The 22,544-nt window shown below is 47.8% G+C and overlaps 5 protein-coding genes across 5 annotated transcripts; 2 read left to right on the forward strand and 3 right to left on the reverse strand.

Moving 5' to 3' along the window:
• Positions 1–2,279: 2,279 nt before the first annotated feature.
• Positions 2,280–3,595, reverse strand: F5891DRAFT_171270 (major facilitator superfamily domain-containing protein). The gene is made up of 5 exons (XM_041370766.1): positions 3,177–3,595; positions 2,743–3,126; positions 2,609–2,689; positions 2,418–2,555; positions 2,280–2,366 (listed from the first exon to the last, which is right to left on the reverse strand). Exons 1-5 carry the CDS (start codon positions 3,302–3,304, stop codon positions 2,354–2,356), a joined length of 744 nt encoding a protein of 247 aa, XP_041227637.1. The 5' UTR covers positions 3,305–3,595; the 3' UTR covers positions 2,280–2,353.
• On the reverse strand, positions 3,275–6,962 carry F5891DRAFT_1024430 (uncharacterized protein). The gene is made up of 16 exons (XM_041361327.1): positions 6,542–6,962; positions 6,431–6,494; positions 6,324–6,377; positions 6,229–6,272; positions 5,943–6,163; positions 5,844–5,893; positions 5,688–5,795; positions 4,561–5,638; positions 4,460–4,512; positions 4,361–4,409; positions 4,301–4,309; positions 4,111–4,247; positions 4,041–4,056; positions 3,930–3,991; positions 3,785–3,876; positions 3,275–3,729 (listed from the first exon to the last, which is right to left on the reverse strand). Exons 1-16 carry the CDS (start codon positions 6,860–6,862, stop codon positions 3,622–3,624), a joined length of 2,466 nt encoding a protein of 821 aa, XP_041227638.1. The 5' UTR covers positions 6,863–6,962; the 3' UTR covers positions 3,275–3,621.
• An 8,773-nt stretch (positions 6,963–15,735) lies between these two features.
• On the forward strand, positions 15,736–17,338 carry F5891DRAFT_171357 (isoprenoid synthase domain-containing protein). The gene is made up of 4 exons (XM_041370767.1): positions 15,736–16,433; positions 16,483–16,771; positions 16,819–17,179; positions 17,235–17,338. Exons 1-3 carry the CDS (start codon positions 16,045–16,047, stop codon positions 17,149–17,151), a joined length of 1,011 nt encoding a protein of 336 aa, XP_041227639.1. The 5' UTR covers positions 15,736–16,044; the 3' UTR covers positions 17,152–17,179; positions 17,235–17,338.
• Positions 17,339–17,550: 212 nt separating this feature from the next.
• Positions 17,551–19,339, reverse strand: F5891DRAFT_1024441 (uncharacterized protein). Its single transcript, XM_041361328.1, has 3 exons — positions 19,234–19,339; positions 17,802–19,183; positions 17,551–17,752 (listed from the first exon to the last, which is right to left on the reverse strand). Exons 2-3 carry the CDS (start codon positions 19,048–19,050, stop codon positions 17,730–17,732), a joined length of 1,272 nt encoding a protein of 423 aa, XP_041227640.1. The 5' UTR covers positions 19,051–19,183; positions 19,234–19,339; the 3' UTR covers positions 17,551–17,729.
• F5891DRAFT_171731 (ATP-dependent RNA helicase) lies at positions 19,340–22,407 on the forward strand. The gene is made up of 12 exons (XM_041370769.1): positions 19,340–19,684; positions 19,737–19,848; positions 19,908–20,062; positions 20,115–20,477; positions 20,533–20,660; positions 20,712–20,905; positions 20,958–21,079; positions 21,127–21,296; positions 21,353–21,582; positions 21,638–21,821; positions 21,875–22,056; positions 22,108–22,407. Exons 1-12 carry the CDS (start codon positions 19,442–19,444, stop codon positions 22,233–22,235), a joined length of 2,211 nt encoding a protein of 736 aa, XP_041227641.1. The 5' UTR covers positions 19,340–19,441; the 3' UTR covers positions 22,236–22,407.
• The last annotated feature ends 137 nt before the right edge of the window (positions 22,408–22,544 follow it).

The raw sequence follows: 22,544 nt of genomic DNA on the forward strand, positions 1-22,544 counted from the left end.
GGTAGCAAACAAGTAGGGAACTACCAATAACCCATCATCAACCAAAGAGACGTGTAAGATAAGAATGGACCTACGAAGTCGTTCGTGTGGGCTGGCAATTTTGGAGAATGGGACGTCGTCTATGCGGTGTAGAAACAACAATACTGAGAGGAACAAAGAAATGCTCCTGACTGTATCTAAAAAGTTGTAGGTCGTGCATTGCCTAGTCTGCGATACTTGAGATGGCAAGTGCATTCGACCCTAAAGGGGAAGCAGGTGCAGCGGAGATCTAGAGGTACGCGCTTCAGCGAAGCGCGAGAAAGCGCAGGTGTGCGCAAGGTACGAAGGCGTGGGAACGCGCGCGCGTATTAGCGCGAAGCGCGGGAAAGCGCGCGCGTGTAAGCGGAAATAAGAGAGACTAAACTTATGTGAAGATATAAGCAAGATAAAGGATGTGAGATGTGTTGTGCTAATGAATAGATTGCTACTGCGACTTTCTAAGTAGTAAGTACTAGGTAAAGTTGGGTGAAAAGTAAGGTTCTACTGCTGGCGCTTATATAGCGCGCCTAAGCGCGCTCATGCGGAGCCGAAGCGCTACCGAGTAGGTATGTAAAAATATATATGAGTGAGAAACTATGATAAAAATAAAGGTGGAACTATGCTAATAAAGGAAATGGAAATATACGCACTAGGGAGCTTGGTGGACAGTGGATGGATGCATCTGGATGGCTGGCGCTATAGGGCGCGCAAGCGCGGGAACGCGCGCGCGCGTATACATTGTGAAGCGCGGGAATGGTGCGCGCATGGCGCGCGTTGCGCGGGAAAGCTGCGCATCATATAGGAATCACTGTGGATGGTACACAGAGTGATGCTGCGAGTTGGTGCTGTATACTCCCTAGTGTAAAGCGCCATATCACACTATGAGATGCACGAGTCTCTACAGCGGGCCCAGGAACATTCAACAACGGCAATACCATCTCGCACAACGATCTCTTTGTCTGCTGGACTCACGACGAGGGTCCCTTTTGGACTGGCAGAAAATATTGATGTTAGTGTAAACGGATGTTTGGAACGGGTAGACGCACGATACGACCACGCCTCAATATTTGGATCCCAGCCTCAGCTCCGTTATAAGACCGAGGTGGGCGAATTTCTTCCCAGAACATCGGCGTGGATCACAATGGTCGAAGTCCTTGATTGTTTGTATTAGAAAAATCGGCTCAGAGCGAATGCCACATTAACGCACGAACATCGCAACAAGGACATCGATGTGCAGTCGCCCGGCTGTGCGCTCATGAGTGATCGTTCGACTACCTTGTTAAATCACTCACATTCATCATCTTCACCTCAGGAATGATTTGAGCTGTCATCTTCGATAATGCTTGAAGGCTTGGCGGAGTCATCAGGGAAGCTAGAGAATGACTGGGATCGCTGAGAAGTTCTCGTGCTCTTATGTCGTTGTGCACGTCCACCACGTCTTGGTCTGTTCACACAGGAAGACGGAGCATTATTTTTGCCCATGATCATGTGTACTGAACTCCTCAAGCTTTCGAGTGAAAAGATGACTTCACACAATGCGCATCAAGTCGGTGATCGCTGCTACAACCCAAACTGGAGTCGAAAGTACCAAGGGTTTTTTTTTGTATATCAACCCATTCACAACTGGGCGTATCACTTATGAAAAAGGAAGCGGTAAAGATGGAGGGTACAAGGATGCCCGGAGGGCCATTGTGAATAGATACTACAACTGGCTGTGACGACTTGTCAGACTCGGAGATAGCCGCTCGAAAGGTAAATCACGATTCACGAGCATCACATGATCCTGCATATGAGCAGTGGATTCAGGCAGCTTTGCAGGGTGTCACAAATAAGATCTACAAGACCATCAAAGAAGCTGCATTGGCTCCCAATGTAAGCTAGTATTTTACCCTCACATGATTTTTTGCTCTAAATTAAGGGTGATGATGTAATGCGTAGGGCTTATTAGGGTTTGCGTGTGGTTTGCGTTGTATTTATTTCTATTTATTCTAGATAGGTCACGAGGTTGGGCGTTAGGTGTTGGGCTTGGGCGTTGGGTGTTCAACTTTGAGCTCCCCTATTAGCACCATCAACACCCCAGTGAAAACCCACTATGGCGTGGCACGATGAGAACGGGCGTATCAAATATGTTTTTTTCTCACCTATGCAAAAAATCAGAGACAAACACATGACGTTGGTAGGAATCACATATAACCTCTGATTGTCCGTGCCTATAATATTTGGTGTCTATGCTACGCCATATTATGTGAGTACTATTACAAATGAGATGTAGGTGCGCCTTATTCCTGAGGTGATATCAAAAAACGCTAAGGACAACTTGATTTAGCTGTATGTTTCATATGGTATACCTTACATATCCATCAGTCAGGGTAGCATTGCGAATGAATCATGGAACTCACCTGAAAAGCGGGCTGGCATCGCCCATGTCTTTGAATTCGTATCTTCTATCATCGCCAATGTTTTCCGCCAGACACTGCGCTTCTTTCTTTCTGTTCAGCCGGTCGTAGTTCCCCATAGCGAAGATACAAATGATGATTCTATTAGAAGATCATGTTATCATGTTGCAGTTCGGAAGACTGATGAGACATACGAAAGAGAAAGAAATCCCATGTTGGTGCCATGTCCGATGTGGAAACGTGGCGGATCGATATAGATGAAGGACGAGCAGACACTAAGACAAGCATGAGCAGGCAAATAATTTGTACTTATGATAGTACGACGTACCCTCCTAGGTTACTAATACCAATGACCATTGCTAGTACGACTCCACGCTTTAAGTCGCCTCCCGCATTTGAGCCTGCCCAAGCAAGAATGACTGCGACGGTCGGATAATTTCCTGCAGCAGCTAGACAAACTCCGACGTATGATGGACCAGCTTGTACGGAGCAATATAGTAAGATGTATCCCACAAGAGACACGACCGCACCGCCGATGATGTACGGGCCACGAAGATTGTGCTTGTCAGAATGGATTCCGACTATGATTGTTGCGATAGCGCCGGCAACAAATGGTGGGACTGAGAGAAGCTGGGCATTCGCAGCAGAGTAGCCAAGCTCGTTGATGATGGTTGGCGAAAAGAGGGCGATGGCATAACCGGGGATAAGTAACCTAATGATCAATTCAGACAATGCATACAAGATGACAGAAGGACTGAGTACCCTAAATAAATGAGAATTTGGACGTAGGTCTTGTAATCTTGCATGGCTTGCCAGACGAATTGAGTGTCGAAGAGAGAGGAAAGAGAATTCGAATCGTGTTTGAGCACATCTATGATGTATAGCCCCATGTAATTCTCATTCTTAAATTTCTAACCATGATGTGACTGGGCATTGTTCCCGGCGAAAGTTGTCTCTGGAAGGTGAATGTTGCAGATCATGTTAATTTCTATTGCCATACAGGACATGCCAGGAATAAGTAAGTCGATCGGGGGGCGTACTGTATAGTTCAACCGTTTGCTCGTGAATACGCTCACCAAGCCACACAAACCAACAACCCAGATATCTCCGTTAAAGTGATTGCTGTGGATGATCATATGCATACAAACAATATAATGTGTACTCTATCTTGCGGGCGTTTCAAGACAGCAAGATCGGCGGCGGCTAATCAACGAATGAAAAAGCTGTGTGCAACGGCGAGCGCACATACGACCGAACATACAACGAATCCGAGAGGATAGCCTGACGGATCGTCTTTGATGCCAGCCGACCAAAGCTATATTGTGTGTAAGGATGACATTGTACCACTGGAGCGCAGAGCTGGTACTCACGTATCCGCCAAGAACAGGTCCAAAACAACGTGCGAGACTGACTATACTTTGTGCGACACCGTTGGCAAAACCAACGGCATGCGGGGGTGTCACTATAAACACCGTCAATGGGAACCTCATCCTCGCACAAGCTCAATAAACGCACTATAATTAAGGAGGATGGATATGGCGGTGTAACCAAACGTGTTTCCGCAATAACGTATAGCTCTGCATGTGTGTCAGCAATGCTCAGGTGAACTGTCCAGATGTCACTCACGTGCTCAGAGCCAGCGCTGACATAAATGAATTAGCTATGGAACAGGAGGGATAAAGAAATCACATCATACCTGCCATAAGAACGAAACTTCCTTGGTCATTAGAACTTGCGAAACCCCGATACATAGTGACAGTAAGGTATGCAGGTATAAATAGCAGGGACCCGAGACGAAACATTGCAAGGTGGGAGAAGCGCCCTCGAGGGGGTCTACGAGCAAGTGCCATCAGGGGTTGTTGTACAAAGAGTCAGAAAGGACTTGCCCAATGTTTCTGAGAGTAACAAGTCAGCAGAGCGATAATCAAAATATAAAGTAGCCATACGGATAGAGATAAAACTGGTATACAATCTGTGCGAGGCACATGAGAGCAACTGCAGGACACTATCAGTAAATCCCTTGTATCCAGTAACTCAACTCATACTAAGCTGGGAGAAATGCCCAGGATTGAGGTTCAGACCTCCCGACTCGTAGTCGCTGATTAGAGGTCAGTAAGATGCGCGCAGTACCACCCAGACTACGTACGTAACAAGATATGACAAGAACACCTGATCGTGTGTCGTGCTGTGAAGTGCTAGCAAACCGTACTGGAGGATGACAACCAGAGGCAGCTGCGAAGTCAAGGATGGAGGCTTCCCTTGAGGAATCTCTGACTCTGTGACAGATTGCCTGTGTTCCAGAATTGGTAGTAGTGGATTGTCACCAGCGGGCTCCTGGGCACGGGCCTGGGCATCGAGGACGATAGATGGCGTACGCACTCCAGGGTGCGAGAATATCGACGGGGAACGCAATGCGAACGGTACCCCATCCGGTGCGGGAGAACCCATCATCGCTGAGTGCATGCGTGAAGATTGCCCAAATGTCATCACAGATGAGCGTTGGCCGGGACTGCCGATCGCGCTTGTGAGGTTGCGGCCAATAGAACGCCCTCGATGTATAGGAGATGATGTGATAGAACCTGGAATGTCTTCATGTCCAAAATACTCCGAGTCGACGTTCATATCTAAATCTTGTTCAGGTTCAAACGTTTCGTCATTATCCACATTCATTGCCGCTGCTACCCAAAGATCAGCGATATTTGTGACTGCGTTCTCGTTTGCCATTAATAGTCTCTGAGCAAAGTTGAGGTCGCCGGGATCCGTGAATGATGTCGGTCCCTCGAATGCACTCCCGTGCCTCCTTCTTATAGTGCTGGCAGTGCTCACACGCCTCGCACCAAGCGTGGTCGTACTGACCGTGCTTGTGGCCCTATTACCTCCCCCATAACCATACGCGGATCCATTGGCACGGGTGATCCTCGAGAAATTGCGCGGGCTGTCCATTGGCAGCGATATAGACGTCGTCAATGGCACTGGCAGCGATGGCGTTTCTTGTGCGGTGACTGAATCTCGAGATCCAAAATAACCAGACAGTTGACCGGATACTTTCCGTGTAATAGAGCGCACCAACCCAGACTGTGGAGTATCGTCAAGGGTGCTGGGTGTGGCGATATCTTCCTCCTCTTGAATGGTCGGGTGTCGATCTTCAGGTTTTTCTAGTGGTAGCCGAATTGCACCATCCCGCGGTCCGCCGTCACGGCCCAAAAACAGGGACAGGAACGACCCTGTTGAATAAGTGAGTGATTGCGTGATATTATCTTTCTGAAAACGCACCTGTCAATGTGATGCTGGCAGCCACTGCGCACGGAAGTAGGTACGGGTACTCCACCAGTAGCGGTACTTGGCCAAACACACTTGGCCACTTGTCTGCAGGCTTCTCAACTAATCGATCGTCAGTGAGACTAGTATGCCTTTGCAGAAGACACTCACATGATCCTCCAATGATGGCGCCCGCCACACCACCAAGTCCCCAACAAAAGCTGGTCATGATATCAGTACCAGGATCTCAACCAAATGATTGGTACTCACCCCATGATAGCGTATGCCCTCCCCTCGTTCGTCGTGTCCGTCACCGTAGCAACGCATCCGCGTGCCACTCCGACAGCGCCAGCAAATATTCCTTGTAACAGTCTCACCGTGATCGCTTGCCGCAGGGATGTGCAAGTCCCAAAAAGCAACACCGTCACTGCACTTCCAAGCAAGGACAATGTCAGCACCAATCTACGACCATGTCTATCTGCTGCGGTTGCCTATTACTCCGAATTAGAGTCAAACAAATGATGACGTTGGTGCGGAAGAAGGAAAATGGACATACCCATAATAGTGAGGTCAGGAATTGCGTTAAGAAGAACGCGGACACTAGGGTAGCGTTAAAGACAGTCCAACACTACAGACGCTTAGCAAGAATACCAAGTATGCCAGTCCAAAAGGCGATCTGTGCTTCGTCGTTGAACTCTCCAAATCCTGAATTCGAGTTTGTTAGTGGGACGGCAACGATGTCATATATTATGACGCACCTTTAACCATGAAAAGGAGAAACGGCATGGCGACATTGGCAGAGAGAAACTCTCCAAGCATGGTCTTGGCGCTTGATCAGTTATATCACGAAGGTGCATGCAGATACTTACGATGGACAGCACAATCATAGATAGTGCAGGTAACGGAGTCGAGTCGGATTCGCTACCGCGAAGAGCGTTGGGTATTGGAGGTCTTTCAAGTATTGGAGACTTGATAGCACTCTCCACGTCTGTGTTTGTCCTCCAACGCGAGACAAAACTCTGCTTTCGATGGATCTGACCGCCTGACGCTCGTCTTGTGCTGCGCTCTGGCCCAGAAGGGTCGTCATCCTGTTCAGTGTCATTCCGCATACCAAAAAACCTTCTTGGAGGCGCGTTTAAAGATCGTGAGCTGCCGACGTTTGGCGGTTGGAAGGATATCCGGGTGGTCATGATGAATATATATGTCTTTGAGTGTCTCTGTCCAAGACTCGTCCAAGTCGCAATAGAACGTAATGAATTTCCAAAAAAGGAAGGTACTATGCTGTGTGCACCACACAGTGTCCGCTCGCAAATTCTTTTTTTTTTTTTTTTTTGGAAAAGCGGGTCTATTATTTAGCAACTGACGCTGTCTAGCTCTAAATAAACGCTTATAGCGGCGCACTGGCGCCGTCCGAGGAAAAATGCTACTTATGCACACTCCATTCCTGGGAGTAGTGTGGGGCTCCGTATACTACCTGGACACCTCGGTCTGCGGGGGCCGGGGTAGTTTAATACCCACTAAAACCTCTAGGGCGGTTACCCAATCTTTTCCTGTACTATATTTGTCGTTGTTTGTTGTGATTACATCAGCCCATGTATGGTATACTTGTGATGTCGTCTTGGTTGATCGTTTCGTTTTGCACGCTACCACTCTGTCTAGTTGTAGCCTATTGTTTATAGTATTCGTCCACCGTGTTATGGTATGTTCATCGGTATGTGCTTGTTCTCGGATGACGCGCTCACACCTTATTACCCATATAAGATAGGCCGACTCTGATATCAAGATTCTTAGGAGGCGTGATGCCCCTTTTATTATCGCGGCGCATTTCTTGTCATTGTCATCTCTGTTTGGTGCGTTTTTCGGGAGTGATAGGTTGCCACATCCTAAGATGAGTCCTAGGGACGGTTCAGGCCACGGGCCATGTTTCTCCGGCCAAAGGTTTTTCGCTAGGTGCCATATTCTCTTTCTTATTGGGTTTGTGCATTGAATTAATATATGCTCCATCGATTCTGGTTCTTCTCCGCATGATTGGCATCGCGCTCTGTGTCCGAGATTGGGTAAATGTGTCCAGAAATCTCCAATTCGGAATGCATTATTTAACGTTTTATATAGGAAGATTTGTATTTTCTTGGAGATGTCGTTGTTCCTGCATCCTCGCCATATCGTTTCATCCGTCTCTAGTGTGGTCGTTAATGTTTCAATGGCGTATCTAGTGATATCCAGCATGCCTAAGGTTGGTCTTTTGTAATCTATGTGTTTCTTCGTCATTAACGCTCTATAAGCAGTCTTTTGGTCTACTTTTGACAGTTTTGCACCCTGGAGGTCGAAGTTCCGAGGGACGTATGTATCTATGATGTCGGTGGTTATTTTTGATGCGCCGTTTTGAGCAAGGTGATCTGCTTTCTCGTTTCCTGTCACTTGACTATGTCCCTTGACCCATTGGAAGCTAGTTGGCGCCGATCGTCGGCGTAGTTGATATGCTATAGCTTTGAATATTTGGGCGTTTGCCACGTTGATCCACCCGGCGTTCTCCCACTCGTCAAGGTGGGTGTTTAGTCCGTTTATTACATATTTAGAGTCTGTTATTATTTTGACAGGTGTTATTGGGTTTGCGTTTTGCAGGGCTACTAGTACTGCCACAAGTTCACCTATTTGATTTGAGTGGTGCGTTCCAGGCATGCTGATTTCTCGGTTCATTGGGTGATGTTCTTCAATCCAGATTCCTCCTCCGCACTTTGCGTTGTATTTGCCGTTGTTGATGCAGGAGCCATCCGTGAATATGGTGAGAGTGTCGTCGATTGTCTGTCTTCCGTTGAGAGGGACACGTAGTCTGTATGCAGGTATTTCAACCGGTCTTGATGGGTCTACAAAGATGCGGAAGCAGTCCGTCAGACTATTCCGTATTGTGATAGAAGGGTTGAATAGGATTTCTCCCCGCGGTTGTGTACGAGCTCGTACGTTTTTCTCGAGGCGTCTATGTGTTAGCGTTAAGTGATCTTTTCTAGGTGTCGTGTTAGGGTTATATTTTGGGAGGAGGCTATCTAGTATGTGTTGTGCGGTCTTTGCGCATTGGTGGGGGTTCTTACATCCTGCTAGTCTGTCGTTGATGCATTTGGAGCATGTACATGTGGCTTTCGATTGGTGAGATCTTTGGTCTTTTATTCGTTTGGCAGTGTCTTTTAGATGTTTCACTGATATTACTCGGTGTGTTTGCTTTAGGCAATTATTTTTGGTCCTATGGTATGTTCTTGGTGGGGCGCCTAGATGTAACCAGGCTGGGAGTTGGTTTTTGAGGCTGTCGGAGATCTTTAAAGGTGCGAAGCTCACATGGTGTTTTTTGGCTGTTTTCAACATGTTTGTGATTATATATGGCAGTTTGCTTGCTTGTTTGCCCTTTGTGGGGGGGTTCCAGGATGTCAGGAACATGCGCAGGTCAGTGTCATTAGTGATTCCTTCTGGTTTCAGTGTGTTGATTATGGCGTCAGCAACAAACGCCCATGTTGGTCTGTGATTTGTTATGTCCATGTAGGTTCTTAGCCATGTTATGTCTATTGCTTCATTCCTTACTTTGATGTTTAGGAGACCAAGGCCTCCTTCGGCGATGGGTCTTTCCAGTCTCCCTGTGCTTATTGGTGGGGTTGTTTTCCCGTCCCATATGAAGTTCCTGATTAACTTTGTGACGGCGTTCTCGATGTTTCTAGGCATCCCTTGTGCCTTTGCGAGGAATTGCGTCATTCCTCCAACTACCATTTGTACAATCAGTTTCTTTCCATCGAGGGAGGGGTGTCCCATGTTCCATCTGTTGAGGTTGTCTTCGATTTTTGTTAGAGTCGATTCCCAGGATGCTGTTTGTTCTGTCTCGTTGCCTATCCAGGCTCCGAGTGATCTTATAGGGCTGCCGTCTTCGGCTACTCTGACTTGTTCTTGCCAAGGTGCGTCCAGGTCATTTACTTTCCTGTTTCGTATTACTGATGCGCGATGTTCTTTCGTTCCGATAGGCAATATTTCGGTTTTTTCCATGTTAAATTTCGCGCCTGATGCCATGCACCAGGTTTGTAGTATGGTTTCTAAATCTGAGTATTTATCTTCTTTTGATAAGTATATCGTAGTATCGTCTGCGTACATGTTGACTTTTATTCGTTCCGGTATTCCAGGGATTTGGTATCCTTTCACTCTTGGGGAGTTGCGCAGTGCGCAGGCCAGTGGTTCTATTGCCAGGTCGAATAGAAGGCAGGATAATGGGTCGCCTTGTCTCACACCGCGTGTTACTTGGAATGGTGAGCTCAAAAAGCCATTTATTGCTACTCGTGTATATGCTGACTGATATAGTGTTTTAACAGTATTTATAAACATCGGTGGGAGGTTAAAGGCTTCTAATGTTTCGAACAGGTAAGGGTGTTGAATTTTGTCGTATGCTTTTTCTTGATCTAGGGCTATGATCGCACCATTTTCTTCCATTAGGTCCGCATATGCGGTCATTGTTTGGGCTAAGCGAATCGGGTCAAAAATGGACCGTCCTTTCACGAATCCGCTCTGATTCGGGTGGATTAGTTGGTGTATGTTTTTCGTTAGTTGTATAGCGAGAGCTTTGGTGAGTATTTTATAGTCTGTGTTTAGGAGTGTTATGGGTCGGTAATTCTCTATTTTTGTGCGGTCCTTTTTTTTATATAACGGGCACATCCATCCTAGGGTGAAGTCCGAATCCTGGTTGACTCCGTAGAGTTGGATATCGTTCATGACGATGGTAAGCATCTTGATTATATTCAGACCTGGTTGCTCTTTCTTACTTGCTTCTGTGTATGTTTCGTGGATATGTTTCCATAGTTCGTATGGGATACCGTCTATCCCGGTGGCGCTTCCCGATTTCGATGACATCAGCGCGTTTAGAATGTGCTCTTCTTGTAAGAGTTCGTTCAGTTGGCTTGTTTGTGCTTCGATTTTCTGATTTGCTGGTATCTCTTCTAGTGATACTTTTCTCGCATTTTGTCGAGCTTGGTCGTGGTGTTGGTGATTGTCGGCTGTTTGTAGTTTTTCATGGTATGTTTTTGCTATTTCTGCCATTTCTTCTGACTTTGTGGTGAAGTTGTTGGTTTCTGGTATGTGTAGTCGATATATAATGTCTCTTGGCTTTTTCTGACTGTTTATTTTTGACCAGTATTTGCTTATCTTTTCGCCTTGTGACGCCCATTGTGATTGTGCTTTTAGTTGGGCTTTTTTGTTTTTCTTCTTTTGTAAGTGTTCTATTTCTTTTTCGATGATAATGCGATTTATTCTAGTGTTTTCAGAGAAGTCTATGTCTTTTAGGTTCGTTGTCTTGCGTAGGTCTTTCGTTAATGCTCGTATTCGTTGGTTGACTCTTCCTAGGTGTATTTTCAACATTTCTTTTGCTAAGTCGGTTATTTCTTTTTTAAAAGTAATCCATAACTTTTGCGGGTTGGTGGTGCCGTCTCGTACGTTTATCTCTTCCATTTGTTGTTGCTTATTAATCCCTAGTTTTATAATTTGTTTAATTAGGCTTTCATCTTTCATTATTCCTATTGGCCATGACCATCTTCCTCTCCCTATGTGTGGTAGTCCGGGTGGTGCGAACCTTGTCAACACCATGTGGTGATCCGTCGGGATGTGGCTGATTTGTGAGTTCCAATCTGTCATGCTGTTTAAGTGGCGTGTTGAGGTGTAGATTCTGTCTAGGCGCGATAATGTATTGCGGTTACTACTGAATGTGAAGGTGCGTGTTTTTGGGTTTTCGAGGCGCCAGGTGTCTTGTAGGTTGAGCGTTGATCTTAGGTCTCTTAGAGCTTCGGTGGCTGATTCGTGATCGTGCCTTGCGGGGGCGCGGTCAATCGGTTCTTCGGTGATATTAAAATCACCCATCATGAAGTCAATGTCGCCCGCGTGTGCCGCTGTCCATTCTGAACTTATTTTCTCCCAGAAGCTTCGGTGTTCGTTCATGTTATTCGGTGCGTATATGTTTAGAATGTTGATTGTCTCATTTTTGTGCCATTTCACAGATAAGACTGCTGCTCGTCCTGGTACCAGGATTTTCATTTTGGCGTCTGCGGTATTTAATATTTCTTTATTTAGAACGAATGCAATTCCTGCAGAGTTTCCTGGTCTGGTTGGGTCGCTCGTGCTTAGGACTCGCAGGCGCCGGGAGAATAGATTGTCAATTTGATTTTTGTGGTCTGTAGTCAAGTGCGTCTCTTGAAGGCACAATATGCCAATCTTTTCGTCTCTCACAGTTTGATTTACATTTGTCCATTTAGATGTTTGGTTTTGCGCGAGATTTGTCGAGGTCCGTCCTTTCATATTGAGAGTGGCTATTTTGATGTTCGCTCTGGTTTTTTTGTGTTCGTTGGAGGTTGTGATGACTTGGCGCGTTGGTTGGTGTTGGTTGGGGTGTCTGATAGGTTCCTGTGTCTGGTTTCGGAGGGCGTGTGTGGCCATACTTTGTGTTGGTGGGTCCCTCATTTGAGGCTGGGGTTGATGTTGGGGTTGGGTGTGCCTTTGATTGGCATGTCCACTTCCGAAATCCCGAGAGCGGTCATCGGAGGGTCTCCCAGTGGTTCGAGGAGGTCCTCCTCCGCTACTTGGGATGCCTGCACCGTTACCGACAAAACGACCGTGATTTGGGGAGTTTATGTGAGTGTTTGGGGTGATCGTACTACTAAGACTACGTTACGATCATTATGTAGCCTTAGAATCGACATGTCTGGCCCATTAGCAGTGGACTATGTTAGCGTTTTCAATGATTATCAGTGCCCAGGACATTGGAATCATCTACTAGTGAAAACTTAAGCCTCTCGGCACGGCTTGTCCGAACCTAAATAGGTTTCCGTGGTTTGGTGTGCACCATGCTGTTTTGAGACGACTCCTGCTTTCCTGTCCCGCTTCCGCGACCAGTATATTTGGGCAAGGTGTCTTTAATTCGATGGTTTGTGTCTCATTCAAACCTGTCTTACGTTCGCAGCGGTTCTTTTGATCTTTCGGAGCCGGGCCTAAGACAGAACCGTTGTGGCGCTTATTATATGATGGGGGGGGGGGGGGGGGGGTTTGTACGGTTTAGAAAGGACTGAAATTGATGTACGTAGGGTGAGGTGTGTTTCTAGGCTATGTATGTGAGATGGGGACACGTATGGGCTGAGAGGGGGTTAGGTTTTAGTACATCTAGCTGTAGGTAGGAAGGAATGGAATTCGGCATAGAGTGTGATTGTACGAGGTATCAGACAGTGCGATTGAATCTCCCATTTCCGCCTCTGGTTTTCCCAGGTTGACGTTGTCCGTTCCCCGTGTTCCTATTGCCCACTCGGGGGCCGTTCCAGAGTGTGACGAGTGGGAATGGACATAATCCTCTTGGATGGGCTAGCGAGTGGCATATTTGGCATGCGGAGAGGGCTGTCGATGTCCCACAGCCATCGAGGCTGGTTGGGTAGTTAAGGGCGCTTAGGAAGCTGCGCAGGTTAGTCCAGGTCTTGGCGTCATTTGTTGGACTGGTGGCGAGGACGTTAAAGCGCGGTACGGACAGTCCCCCCGTTATCTTGAAGTCGAGGAGTTCGACACGAGCGGACTCGATGAAGTCGTGAGTAACCATGTAGGTGGGCACTCCCGCTGGGAGGCCGCAATGGGAGAAGAACCCTTCGATGCGGGTGTGGTTTTCTTCACAAGACCAAGTGTCGCGGACGGTCTGAAGGATGGTCTGGGTGTCTAAGGTCGTGTAGCCGGATAGACAGAACAAGAGTTCTGGGGGGTGGTTGCAGTTGAATGGGAGAGCTTCGAACGTGAGGTCCGTGTTGGACCAGATGCGTTGGCTTAGGATCAGGTTTTTGGTCTCTTCTGTTACTTTGTGGACCAGGAAGCCCATTGGGAGGAGTTTCACTTCTCTACCGCCCTGGGGTTGTGGGGGGGAGACGCGTACCTGCGGGGGGTCTTGTTGGACGAACTCTGCGATGGTGGCAATGCTAGCGCGGATGCGCTCTGCGAGGATGGCAGCGCGTTCTGCGACGTCTTTTCCTGTGTGGTCGAACACCCTTACTAGGAATTTCGGGTGTTCAACTTGGAACCAGGCGAGGAGGACTCTGTTATCGAGGTGGTCAAATATCTGAGCTGAGTGGGACATATGTACTACTGGGAATCCCCCATTTGGAGTCGGCGTGAATTGGGGTAGGGTAGTGCGAGTATTCAGGCCGTTCTGGCTGAGAACAGACCTGTTCGCGTCAGCCAGAGCTAGATGATCTAGGATGGCTTGTTCCTCAGCGGTGGGTTCATGTCTGGCTTTGGGGCTTGGCGGGGCGCTCATTTGGTGATCACCTTTGGAGTTGTTCGGCGCATGAATTGAGTTAGCGAGGTCACTGCTCGGCGGTTTGTCATCGTCGACATGGGACGTTGTTACTTTAAAATCCTGGTATACGAGGAGGTCGGGTTGGAGTGGGTGCACATGGTTCCCCTGAGGTGTGGGGGTGGGTGTGTCAGGGGGGGAGTGTGGGCTTGGGGGGGAGGGTGGTGAGGGTGGGTCAGGTTTATACGGTATCATGTCCATAGCTTGTTCTAAGTCGACGTCTTCCTGTAGAGCTTCAGGAGGAAAGTATTTTGGTCCCGAGCGAGGGGGTTGTGGATTAGGACGAGGAGTGGTGGGGTAGGGGCGGGAGGCTTGAGATACTGCCTTAATAGAAGAGGGTTCCTTGTCTTTCATGTCTGCTGGGACGAGGATTGTGAGTGGGGTCTGCAGGTTTTTATACTTCTGTTTCTAGCGCAGCTGGCTGAGATTGAGGAGGTTGACTAGTTCGGCGAGGGCATCGTGGCCGGGATGAGTTCAATTTCAATTGAGGCAGTGGTCTAATAAGACTTATTGTCGCTGTGATTTCTCAAGGGGGGCAATTTAGGCGGTGTTGTGTGTTAGCACTGGGCATGGTGCGGGGGTGTATCTTTACGTCTGGTTGTGGTTGGCGTTATCTTTGTATTCTTGGCGGGTGTTGGTAGTCAGTTATCCTAAGATGATTCGGTTGAAAGTTCGTCGATAGGTGTTGCGTGTGGGGTGTGTTTCGGGTGTGTCAGTTGTTTTGTTGTTGTTGGGTTGTTTTATTTGGGTGATGAGGAGGAGGGTGTTCGTACATATACATATTATTTTGTTGATGTTATGGGTTTTTTAAAAGGCCAGTTTTTTCTGTGAGCTGCGACGGCTCGTCCTTGCCCGCGTTTTTCAGCGTGGGAGTTCTGACCATGGTGGTGGTACAGAGTCAAGGGCCCCCCCCGCTCGCAAATTCTGCTCTTCGAAGTTCCAGGAACTGCTATTTACTTCAAGTCATCTGCAAAAGTTGATTAACGTAACCTGACGGCGAGTGCTATCGACTGGCGAAAACCACTCTTCCCAGCGTTTGAAATTATGCTTGCAGCTATTGTTACTAGTATCATGATCATCTACTTCTGTCACGGCCCGGTTTCTTCATTCATCGGGAGCAGCGATGCTGGTATGTACTTTGTAAGACTTGTTGGCCTGCAGTTGACTTGTGTGTATCCATAATCGGATGACAAGGAACAATATTCGTCTGTACGGACCGTACGTGTGCATTGCCTTTACTCTCTCAATATAGATTTCGAAGAAGTACTAGCCCCCATACAATCACGGTGCAATTCATACCCGGTACAATCTGACATCTATCCCAGTGCATCCGAGTTGTTTCCTGCTCCACTCCGTGCGGATTGAGTATATGCCACGTCTTATGTCGGGCGCGGGTTCCGTGGTCTTCGAGCGACTTCAAGTTCAAGTTGGTGAGTCACCATGTTTTCTCTGCGCATTCATTGAAACGAGAAATGAAATGATAAACTAGATAAGTTGTGTTCCATAATGAACTGTACGACATTCTTCTACCCTATTTCCTTCTACTGAACCGGGCCTAGCCTCTTGCTCATTATAAACTTGCGGTTTCCAACAGTGCGTCATCTGACTGGGAGCGGAGGCTGCAACACTTTCTATACTTGGGCACTTTAAGCCCTCTGGGGCACCGATATCAGTGTTGCGATGCATCTCACGTGAAGTTCTGTCAACGTTCTCGATTCACAGTCGCACGGCACGTTCAGTGTCATTTCTCTTCCTCCCCTATGTAGCAGTGTGACCGCCACGATTATGAACGGGACACGACACTACGATGCTCTTTTTGTGCTTGGACAAGTATTTCAAAGCTCGTAGTCAAAAGCTTATTTTATTCAATCCGCGCGTCTGGTCTCAAATCCAACTGGGTTCCTGCTCAGCATCAAAACGCACAGCTTACCACGGACCTCAACTCACTCCCGTTCCTCTTGGTCTTTGCCCTTATAGAACGTTCTCGTCGGTCTTTTAGCTTTTGTTTGTCCTAGAACCCTCCTTCATTTACCCAAGATGTCGATCACCACAGCTCTCCCCACCAAGTTCATCCTCCCTGACCTCGTCTCCCACTGCGATTTCAAGCTACGCATAAATCGCCATCACAAACAGGCTACTGCTGAATCAAAGCGGTGGCTTTTCCGTGGAGACAACCTCACCCAGAAGTCGCGCAAGGCGATTCACGGGCTCAAGGCCGGTCAGCTCACATCTATGTGCTACCCAGACGCAGGATTCTCTCAGCTTCGCGTCTGCTGCGATTTCATGAACTATCTTTTCCACCTCGACAACCTCTCAGACGACATGGACAAGGCTGGAACCAAAAATATTGCAAATGTCGTGCTAAACTCGCTTCACCACCCGTACGACTACTACTCGCCTGCCCGATTAAATAGAATGACCAAGGAGTATGTATTCGTCTCGTAATCACGAACAGACTAATTGAGTGTATTACAGCTTCTACAAGCGTATGCTTCCCACCGCATCCCGTGGAACGAGCAGACGCTTCATAGAGACAATGGACTTCTTCTTCCAAGCTGTACACGTGCAAGCTAACGACCGTGCTAAGGGCGTCGTTCCCGATCTCGAGTCCTATATCTCCTTGCGTCGCGATACCAGTGGATGCAAGCCCTGTTGGGCACTTATCGAATACGCTAACAATCTCGATATACCCGACGAAGTCATGGAGCATCCGATCATCCAGAATCTCGGCGAGGCCGCCAATGACTTAGTCACGTGGTCAAATGCACGCACTTCAGTCTATTGCTTTTATCAGGCTAACTCCCAGTTTAGGACATCTTCTCCTATAACGTAGAACAATCAAAAGGAGATACCCACAACATGATATCTGTTGTCATGCACCAGGAGTGCCTCGACATCCAGTGTGCCGTCGACTTCGTCGGCGAGCTCTGCAAGCAGTCCATCGACCGCTTCAACGAAAATCGCGAGCGTATCCCTTCCTGGGGTTCCAAAATCGACAAGGACGTTGCAATCTATGTCGGTGGTCTTGCAAACTGGATTGTCGGAAGTTTGCATTGGTCGTTTGACACTACCCGGTACTTTCAGAACTCTGGTCGTGAAGTTAAACGGACCAGAGTTGTCGATCTCTTCCCTCGAGGCAATTGATTCTCGAAGCAATGTTTCATCGCTGCTGGTAAGCATCGCATACAGCTAATAGCTAACTTATTACTGAGTATCCACTGTCGCAGCCGGTCAGCTCCCCACACTCTCTTGAAGGAAGACCGAAAACACTCATAGATTGGACACTCGGAAGCTGTCTCTTCACATTCCTTTAGATTCTTTCTTTGGACATTCAGAGTATTCACTGTCGCAGCTGGTCAGCTCCCCACATTCTTTTCATGACGGGAAACACTCATAGTAGTCTGGCACTCGAGTTTCTGGACTTACCTATCGTCTCACATTCCTTTATATTGTTGGACATTGATGGACGCTTTTCGCAACTACTGCCAATTAGCCATACGCTCATTCCTCTGTATCCTGGTGTCGAACAAGAGTAAACCAACATATTATTTATACCCTAAATTTTATGTTCTATATGAAGATCGTCAAGTTATAAGCATACCAAACCGAGATATCAAGATTGTGGTATCATGTGAATGAAAGATATACCAAGCAATGCGGGAGAGTAGGTTAAAAAGTACTTCGAGACTCCAGATCAGGATACACATCATGGTCGACGCACGTCATCGTGTACACTTGTCACTCTCTGTAGGTATTTTGAGCGTGACACGGTGACTGGATGTGTGATTCTGTACCTGAAGACACCAGATTGAACGGTCGTCCATCCTTGTCGTCGAAACGTACACCCCTTGAATCCCAACGCTTCCACCACTTCTGAAGAAACAAGGGGTGTTCCGTAATATTCGCTAATGTTCCGATATTGCGAATCCGGACCTGGGTCAGTTTCGGAAGTTGGGACTCGTCAATCTGACACAAGAGATCTTCGAGCGGCTTCATGATATACGCGCTGAAAATAGCTTGAGGAACGCCAACAGGATCCTCACTGATGGGGAAAATGCCAATCCGCTTCAGCGAAGGATGCGATAGTAGATCCAAAATGTGATGAGGAAAGATAGTGACAAAAGTGTCCAAGTTCGGACAAGTTGCGATAATTTCATTTAACAACGGCGTGAATGCGACGGTGCGGACAATGCGCACTTTTGGACCGTGGGTTCGCAGGAAGTCTGGGCTGAAGGGGGAAAACCCCTCCAGCCTTTGCAAGGACGGAAGTTGTTCCGGGGATTTGGCGAGCATCGTAAGAAAGGCATTCAGGGGAACATTGCCCAGCGACGCGTGCGAGAACGAAGGACTATCTCCGAGAACAAGCGTTTTCAAGTTGGGTAAAGTAAGGTAATGCGATGGTCTTTCCGTGAGGTTGCCATATATATTCGCGAGCGTCAGGCTTGTTATGCCAGTGGCCGTTTGAAGGACGTGCATCAGGTCACTCCAAGAGGGATATTCGTTGGACGTCCACTCTATTCGTCGTAGTGAGCTTGAGCATGTTTCAATGAGGGCATTTATGATTTCCGTTCGCGTCTGAGCCTGAGGTGGTGTGATATGGAACGTTGGATTCAACGCCATGTAGTAGTTGCTATTGACTAGAATCTCGATGTTTGGCGAACACCGCAGGATTCGCACAAGTGCGTTCAAGCACTGATCAGACGGGTTCGACAGTTGAAAGTCGATCCGTCGAGTGCACGTCCCCAGAGGGTGCTTTATTGAATGCCTGCGACTTTCTTCGAAGCGGTTGGCAATGACAGCTACTTGCTCTGCCGACGTCAAGTGGAGGTGCTCATGGGTAAGCTCGGTGACGACATTATGCCACACTTTGCAGACCAAGAGGAGTGCCAAATGAGTCTTCACGTCTCGATTCAAGAATATGACGATGTCGCGAACTTCCGAGAATGGATCTTGTCGGTCGGACGAGAGAACCCCAGGCGATCGGACAAGCGACGCTAGTATCGGACGCCACAGTTCTACAGGCAAATCACGCAGCGTGACCATCCCACCAATAGATGTGCTATGTCAGAGGTAAACGTTTGGCTTCAGCAGCGAAAACGCAGCACATACGCCACACACCCAATACGAGGAAGCGAGTAACAATAATCAGGTCCGACTGTCCTGTCGACTCGTTTGACTGCAAATGTGTTTGAGATATGTGCGAAATATAATAGTCGTCATACATACCGTGCACCTCAGAAGTGTGTTTCGAAAGCTTTTGGTCAAAAGGCAATGGACCCACAATGATAAACTGATTAGCGATTGAAGTTGACTGAAAGTGGTTGTTTGTTTCGAAAGCTTTTGCCAAACAACCATCCCACTAGTACGATAGTTTGATGTTTTCAAGCAATTTTTGAGCAGAACATACGCCGCGTAATACGTGCAAGCAAGTCAGATGTCTGGAGACCCCAAATCAAAGCCTTCCTTTGTAAAACGGAAGGCCAAGGCAGGCCCTTCAGTATCCAGAAAGCGACTCAAAATGCAGCCCACATCTTTGGATGGACTGCCTTGGAAAGCCGTACGTCGACCCAGTGAGACGGGCCTTGATGGTGACGATGGAATACTGGAACTAGAAGAATTGGAAAATGTTGAAGTGGTGTACGAGGATACAGAAGGAGGGAGAGTTATGAAGTTCAATGTGAGCAGCAGGACCCAGGACATCAGATGGTCATTAATCAGCGCTATTCTAGGTTCTTGAACCATCGAAAAATACAACAAAGGTTACTGTATCATCTGGGCCTGAGGAAGACATGCCATCTTCTGCCAGCTCGGAACTACTGAATCCTTCAGTGTCGTTTGACTGTGTGTTATCTATCATACCAGTGACCTTCCTGATTTTCTGACCCTTTAATTCCCTTCAGCCAAGTCTTTGCTGCCCAATTGGCATGCTTTTTGTATGCATCCCCATCTTTCTCAGGTGCTTCATTCACGAGGGTTTGCTACACCCACTCCGATACAAGCTAAGTCACTGCCGATAGCTTTGGACGGGCGGGACGTCGTTGGAGTAGCAGAGACCGTTCGTTCAATTTTTAATTTTTTCCTCGCCTCCCTCATGGTACACTTTCCAGGGATCCGGGAAGACACTTGCATATGGGCTTCCCATTCTCCACCGTATCTTATCACATTCCCGGCTGCAAAGAACTAAGCGGAAACTCCAGGCGCTTATCTTAGCTCCCACCCGTGAACTTGCCCTACAAGTCTCTGATCACCTCAATGTATTCGCACGGGTTATTGACACGAAGGCCGAACAAGACGTCGATCTCAGAAACACCGAGGTTAAGGAAAAGCAGCACACAAATATTGCTCCGCCACTCGTCAGCATCGCTGCCATAGTCGGTGGAATGTCTGCGCAAAAACAGCGGCGTATACTCCACCGGGGTGTTGACGTGTTGGTAGCAACGCCAGGTCGACTTTGGGACATTCTAGAGGAGGTTTGTAAATTCCGTTCCAATTTTACCTTGTCCGGCTAAACACATTTTCGTCCAGGATGAGGAACTGGCAAGACAAATTAGCCAGCTGAGATTCCTAGTGCTAGATGAAGCCGATCGCATGGTCGAAGCGGGACATTTTGCTGAAATGGACAACATCTTGCGGCTCACAATTCGACAATCTCAGTATGTGATATTCTTGTAGTTATTGAGACGGTTGACATGTTCCACACCCAGAGAAGATGAAATTGAACCCCCTGAAGCGCTGGGCGATTCTTTAGATCATAAAGGTGCAGAGAACACTGAGGCTGTGGATACACTGCAAACCTTCGTCTTCTCCGCTACTCTCAGTAAGGATCTCCAGAAGAACTTGAAACGAAGTTATCGCCAGAAGGGCTATAAAAAGTCGTCAAAACTGGCTAGCACACTCGGTATATTCATTTCCGAACGCTCTCAAATGTTGCTAAACCAAGCGACCAACAGACGACCTTCTTCTGCGCCTTGACTTTCGCGATCCGGATCCGGCTGTAATCGACATCAGCCCCGAGGGAGGCGTTGTCTCCACACTTAAGGAGAGCAAAATTGAATGCCTTTCCACAGATAAGGTGCGTACGCAACCATAGGTGCACGAATGGCGTCTCATACCCCACAGGATGCATACCTGTACTACTTCCTGTTACGGTACCCTGGCCGTTCCCTCGTGTTCTTATCATCTATTGATGGCATAAGGCGTCTCACTCCACTGATGGAACTCCTGAACCTCAAGGCCTTTCCTCTCCATTCTCAAATGGAACAACGCCAGCGCCTCAAAAACCTTGATCGGTAGTTTTCATGTCCACTGTAGACATTGAGTACACCCGTGCTGACACACGCCCCAGGTTCAAGGCGACCACAAATGCTGTCCTTCTGGCCACGGACATTGCTGCCAGGGGTCTTGACATACCTGCCGTTGACCATGTCGTTCACTATCAGATACCACGTTCTGCTGATGTGTTCGTTCACCGCAATGGGCGTACCGCTCGTGCGATGCAAAAAGGTTTTAGTTTGTTGATGTGTGCCCCCGACGAGCGTCGAGTGTTAAGGGCACTGTTAGCAAGCCTGGGTCGTAGTAAGTGACAGCCGTTTTTGCTCACTCGTTGTACATTCAACGCACGCACGATTAGAAGATACGGATATCCCTGAGATATCAGTGGAGCTCACCCTTGTTGATAAGCTCAAGAACCGTCTCTTACTCGCTCGACAAATCGATTCTCAGCAACACAAAATAAAGAAGCAGCATCATGAACGGAACTGGCTGAAGGAAACGGCGGAAGCGATGGAGATAGAGCTTGATTCTGATATTTTGAGGTGAACGATAACCCTGCCGCAATAAAAATGATGATACTGACAGGTCGACCTAGCGAATCCGCAGGTGAAAGTAACCCGTCAAAGGCTAGAAAAAAGAACAATGACGCAAAGATGGCGGTTTTGAAAGCCAAATTAAAAGAACTCGTGGCCCAGCCGCTACTTAGCCGAGGTGTCTCGACGAGGTACATCACCTCTGGAAGCCGACCGATCGCTGACGACATTATATCGGGAGATGGTAAGCCCTAGATATGAAAGTCTTTCCCCTTATTCTTACTGCGTTGTATAGTTCATGAAACCATGTTGGGCCTCAGAAAATCGGAGGCCGGTGACGACTTAGTTGCCGCCACTAGGCGAAAGCCAATGCACAAAAAAGTACATGAAGAACCAGAGGAGTGGAACGGCTTCGGTTCGTAAGACATGCTTTGATGCACGAGGATGCACTATACACAGTGCGTATTTTCCTCGTCTTGAGCGGTACTTGGTAGCTTCCTGGTAGTTTCTACCCTAGCAGGACGTGAGCAGCTGCGACATCGCTTATGCATGAGAAACTGCGTCCCATCATTTCCATAAATCGAGAGTTCGAAAGACATGTTAGATTTCATTTTTGCCTGAGCTCGATCATGGCTGTTCAGGAGAGATGAACCATCAACCTACAAGGTTTAAATGATGGCACGATGCGTGTTAATTGATGTTGAGACCATGCAATTGTGGGTCTTGGCCTGT

This window comes from Suillus fuscotomentosus (genome assembly GCF_016647785.1).
Source record: "Suillus fuscotomentosus strain FC203 chromosome Unknown F5891scaffold_18, whole genome shotgun sequence".
NCBI lineage: Eukaryota > Fungi > Basidiomycota > Agaricomycetes > Boletales > Suillaceae > Suillus > Suillus fuscotomentosus.

What these genes read in the sequence shown, in the direction of transcription:
- F5891DRAFT_171270 (XM_041370766.1), bottom strand. Translation starts at nt 3,304, where the DNA reads ATGGGGCTATACATCATAGATGTGCTCAAACACGATTCGAATTCTCTT. An exon ending in CAAATTCTCATTTATTTAGG is followed by an intron (nt 3,127 to 3,176) that starts GTACTCAGTCCT and finishes ATTGATCATTAG; the next exon opens with GTTACTTATCCCCGGTTATG. An exon ending in ATGGGATTTCTTTCTCTTTC is followed by an intron (nt 2,556 to 2,608) that starts GTATGTCTCATC and finishes ATCTTCTAATAG; the next exon opens with AATCATCATTTGTATCTTCG.
- F5891DRAFT_1024430 (XM_041361327.1), bottom strand. Translation starts at nt 6,862, where the DNA reads ATGACCACCCGGATATCCTTCCAACCGCCAAACGTCGGCAGCTCACGA. An exon ending in TGCCAGCATCACATTGACAG is followed by an intron (nt 5,639 to 5,687) that starts GTGCGTTTTCAG and finishes CTTATTCAACAG; the next exon opens with GGTCGTTCCTGTCCCTGTTT. An exon ending in ATCCATCCTCCTTAATTATA is followed by an intron (nt 3,877 to 3,929) that starts GTGCGTTTATTG and finishes CGGTGTTTATAG; the next exon opens with TGACACCCCCGCATGCCGTT.
- F5891DRAFT_171357 (XM_041370767.1), top strand. Translation starts at nt 16,045, where the DNA reads ATGTCGATCACCACAGCTCTCCCCACCAAGTTCATCCTCCCTGACCTC. An exon ending in TTAAATAGAATGACCAAGGA is followed by an intron (nt 16,434 to 16,482) that starts GTATGTATTCGT and finishes AGTGTATTACAG; the next exon opens with CTTCTACAAGCGTATGCTTC. An exon ending in ACTTAGTCACGTGGTCAAAT is followed by an intron (nt 16,772 to 16,818) that starts GCACGCACTTCA and finishes CTCCCAGTTTAG; the next exon opens with GACATCTTCTCCTATAACGT.
- F5891DRAFT_1024441 (XM_041361328.1), bottom strand. Translation starts at nt 19,050, where the DNA reads ATGGTCACGCTGCGTGATTTGCCTGTAGAACTGTGGCGTCCGATACTA. An exon ending in GTTCAATCTGGTGTCTTCAG is followed by an intron (nt 17,753 to 17,801) that starts GTACAGAATCAC and finishes AAATACCTACAG; the next exon opens with AGAGTGACAAGTGTACACGA.
- F5891DRAFT_171731 (XM_041370769.1), top strand. Translation starts at nt 19,442, where the DNA reads ATGTCTGGAGACCCCAAATCAAAGCCTTCCTTTGTAAAACGGAAGGCC. An exon ending in TCCTTCAGTGTCGTTTGACT is followed by an intron (nt 19,849 to 19,907) that starts GTGTGTTATCTA and finishes AATTCCCTTCAG; the next exon opens with CCAAGTCTTTGCTGCCCAAT. An exon ending in AATGCCTTTCCACAGATAAG is followed by an intron (nt 21,080 to 21,126) that starts GTGCGTACGCAA and finishes CATACCCCACAG; the next exon opens with GATGCATACCTGTACTACTT.